The sequence below is a fragment of the Cavia porcellus genome, unplaced genomic scaffold (assembly GCF_034190915.1).
Source record: "Cavia porcellus strain 051 isolate PalLab524CR breed Dunkin Hartley unplaced genomic scaffold, mCavPor4.1 scaffold_18, whole genome shotgun sequence".
Lineage (NCBI taxonomy): Eukaryota > Metazoa > Chordata > Mammalia > Rodentia > Caviidae > Cavia > Cavia porcellus.
This window is the reverse complement of record NW_026947501.1, coordinates 44203333-44207372: the sequence shown is the minus strand read 5'-3', so window position 1 is coordinate 44207372 and position 4040 is coordinate 44203333. Positions and strand designations below refer to the sequence as shown.

At 38.7% G+C, this 4040-nt stretch overlaps 1 gene segment (V, D, J or C); it reads left to right on the top strand.

Annotated features, from left to right (window-relative positions):
• Nucleotides 1–2945: 2945 nt before the first annotated feature.
• On the top strand, nucleotides 2946–3470 carry LOC134471448 (immunoglobulin kappa variable 1-39-like). The segment is given in 2 exon segments: nucleotides 2946–3000; nucleotides 3124–3470. Coding segments are annotated over 2 exon segments (402 nt in total).
• Nucleotides 3471–4040: the final 570 nt, after the last annotated feature.

Below are 4040 nucleotides of genomic sequence, written 5' to 3'. Positions count from 1 at the left end.
AGTCCCTTGGCTAAATATTCTATGTCTTTAGTGTTGTGGATAGATTTCCTGCATTTTCTTGTGTTAACTATGGGTGACCATTATAAAAAATAATATTATAAACTCCATATCTTGATTCTAATTGTTCTCAGAACAACCCCCGATTATAACACATACCGATTTTTTTTTCCCAGAAAAACCTCACATTTAGCAGTAGCGAGCATTCTCTCTGTGTAACACATTCCCTCCTTCTTGAATCCATTGGCAAGATGTTTTCAGGTATTCCTACTCTCCAATGTTTTCTTTACTAATTTTTGCCTTTTTGATAGGCTGTATTAATTAAGATTAGCTCTCAGGCTTCTAAAACATTCCAAGCATAGAGAATGGTAATTAATAAATGCTTTCATGACCTCTACCTCATCTAGTTACTATTCGGTATAAACCAAAATTTTTAAAAAAGTTACTAGTATGAGCATCTGATATGACATCAATTCCTGCTGGAAATGATTACCTTATGACTTCCCAGGATAATAGCTTGGCAGAGTCTTATAAACCTGTTTTCATAGTGTCACATCCAACAGTTGAAATTTCAAACATTTGAATAACATACTTGGAGACACCTGTTCTCTCACATTTTGCCTAAAACCATCCAAACTAGACTCATTCATAATAGCCTGACAGGAAACTTACCTCAGTCTCCATAAAGCAATACGTTATGACATCTCCATCTATTACATAGTACACAGAAAAGAAGAGGATCCCGTCCTTTGTACATGGATAGCATGACTTGAACTAACAAGTAGCTCTGCTGTGTAAAAGTAGGAAAGGAGTAGGGAATAGAAGACAGATGATATATTTGTGTATGAAATTCTAGAAAAGGACAAATCTAATATGTAGTGCCAACAGATACACTTGGGTTTAAAAAGTCCATGGGGTGAGGAGGAAATTGGTCAAAAAGAACATCAGGAAAATGTGCTGCATATTTAGAATAATTTGTTATTCCAGTGGAATTTTCTCAATGTCATTTTGATGGGGATTTCACCGAATCTGTAATCCACCTTAGATGGTTTGAACATTTTAGCAGCATTAATTCCTCCAACCCAAGTACAGGGGGGTAACTTTCCATTTATTTGTGATTCTGTGATTTCTTTCACCACTTTCAGTGAAGTCTAATGTATTCATATTTCTCTCCTGTAATTGTGATAATATGGATTTGTGTCTTCTTGAGTTTACCTTCTTTTACAGCCTACAGTTACACTCTTGCTCTTTCTCCTGAAGCTTCCCTACTCACACCTGTCGACCATGTGTCCTATTAATTCATATTTTTATTCTGATGCCATGTGGTTCAATATTTTCCCAATATGTACTTAATTTCATTTTCCTTTCCAATTGCTCCTCACCATGTATTGAAAAACACACACATAAACCTATACTTTACTATGTTTGGAGAAATGACTACTTGTGGGTGTTTTCTCTGGACTCTTCTTTTTTACTTGTTCAGTTTATTTTTGTTCCTATGGTGCACACATTTTTTCCCTGAAATTACTTGATAATCTTGACCCTTGATGGCAGAGCTGGGAATCAGACTGAGGCGCTTATGCATACCAGGCAAATTATCTACTGTTGAGCTATATCTCCACTCCCTATACAATCTTAGAATAGAAGTTTATGCATATTCTATTTCTGTTCCTCAAAATTTTTGTGGCTGTTGTAGGCACTTTGTGATTTTTTTAAGTATTATAGAAACTACCCTCTCATTAAGTACATCACTGGTAGATTGATTGGATTTCATTACATGAAATATATTTTTGTGTATATATACCTTTTGAAAAAATGAAGCTTTAGTTATATCAACTTTTTGACAAGAGGAAAATAGAAAAATTCTCTATTTACCTAACTGTTTTTTTTTTTAATTTATAAGACACAATGACTGTATTGACAATGAATCCAGAGATTTTATGAAGTTATTATTTTGGTTAATTTTGTTGCAGAATTTAGTAATGTATGCAAAACATTTTGTGGAAAGTATGTGGAAAGGACAATAACCTTTTTGGCTTTTAATTTGTGCATTTTATTAGTTTGTCTTACTAGATTTTGAAGGAGCTTCAGCATACTTTTAAAAAACAATTAGACATCCTTTTTCATTTATTCTGAAGGATAAAGCACTCACTATTTTATTAGTGAAAATAATGTTTCTAGACTCTTTATTAGGAGTGTAAACCCAGTTTTCCAAAGCTGTTAAGGTTAAAGTGTCGGGGTTCAGGTTGACTGAAGCATTGCAATAGAACGAGGTGTAGGATCACCCAGGGAATTGTACTTTGCCTGCAAAGAAAGTTCCCTTTCTGATTTCAGTGCAATAGTATCGGGGGGCTTAAGAAAGAGAAACTCAGTGCTACTTGTCTGTGAATTTGGGGGCCTCTGGGCACAAAAGGCCATGTCCTCCCCATCTACCGGTTCCTAGTATTTCCCATTTTCTTCTGTGATTAGTAATGCTCCTGACTATCATCCCCCTCTCAGGAGGATTCTTAGAGTCCGAACTGGGGGTCACCAATGAGGAAGGGTGGGTGAGAGAGCAAGGTGCACAGCTCTGACTGTGGCAGCCGTGAGTGAAACAGGGATGAAGTGACCTAGGGAATGAGAGACAGAGGGACAGAATTTACAGACCCCATTTCTATTCAGAGATGCGAGGTGCAGTGTGAACCATAAAGAGAACGGTAGTTCACTGTACTTATGTACTCAGATTCTGCCCTGTGGCTCAAGAGAGAAACACCTTCTCTGAAGGAAATCTGAGCAGCTGAGGCCATTGAATCCCAGAGAGCCATAGGCCAGTGCTGAATGAGCCAGACCTGCAGTTGTGCCCAGCCATGCCTAACTCTGCTGATTTGCATGTGCCCAGAGCACAGCCCTGCTTCAGGATTTCTTAGAGTTTGTCACACTAGATGTAAGTGTCCAAGTCAGGACACAGCATGGACATGAGGGACTATGCTCAGCTTCTGGTGCTTCTGCTGCTCTGGCTCCGAGGTAAGAAAAAATTGATCTTGTACTTTAGTTTATTTAGAATTCCCTGGCCAGAGGGGCCTGTGTCTGCAGGGCGGTCCTGTTTTACTAAGATCATGTTGATATTTGTTATGCTTCTAATCTCAGGTGCCAGATGTGACATCCAGATGACTCAGATTTCGTCTTCCTTGCATATTTCTGTGGAAGACACAGTCACCATGACTTGCAAGGCCAATGAAGACATTGGCTACCTTTTGTACTGGTTCCAACAGAAACCAGGGAAAGTTCCTAAATGGCTGATCTATGCAGCAAACAGTTTGAAATCTGGGGTCCCATTGAGGTTCAGTGGCAGTGAATCTGGGGTAGATTACACTCTCACCATCAACAGCTTGGAGCCTGAAGATGTTGCGAATTATTACTGTCTGCAAGGTTATGATACTCCTCCCGTGGTGATACAAGCCATAATAAAACCACCATGGAAAGCAGAAGTGTGAGGCTGCGCTGCCCCAGGTGTCAGCCCTGCTGTGTCCAAGGGCTGAGAGCAGTTCTCTGACACAGCCAGGCCTGCAAGTTCCCTGGGAGGCTTTAAAGAAGGGCACAGAATTCTCTGTACTCTAACTCTCTTTTCTATTCCTATTCCTCAGCTCTAGCAGAATAGACATCACAGTGCCTGTCCTGCTTTAGTGAAGCACACAGATGAGTCCCTCTGAGCAATGTTGGTTATGGCATCACTTTATTCAGACAGCAGCAGAGAAGCCCTTGTATGCATTCTGAGAAACAGTTTGTAAAGACTTGCTTCATAATTTAGAGGGCATTAAGGCCATTGAAAAATTTAAAATACAGTGGTAACCCTCACAACCCCGTCCAGCTAGCTATGCAGTCTATCATTAACATACAATTACAATTTGTTGCAAATACCAAGATTCATAAACATGCAAAGCCTGTAGTTTACTTGAAAGTTCACATTTTGTTTTTGCTGTTTTGTTATAATTTTTTTTACTTTAAAACAGAAAAAGGGGATGCAGAATTTCAAAAAAATTGTAGGAAATTAACACTAATAAATA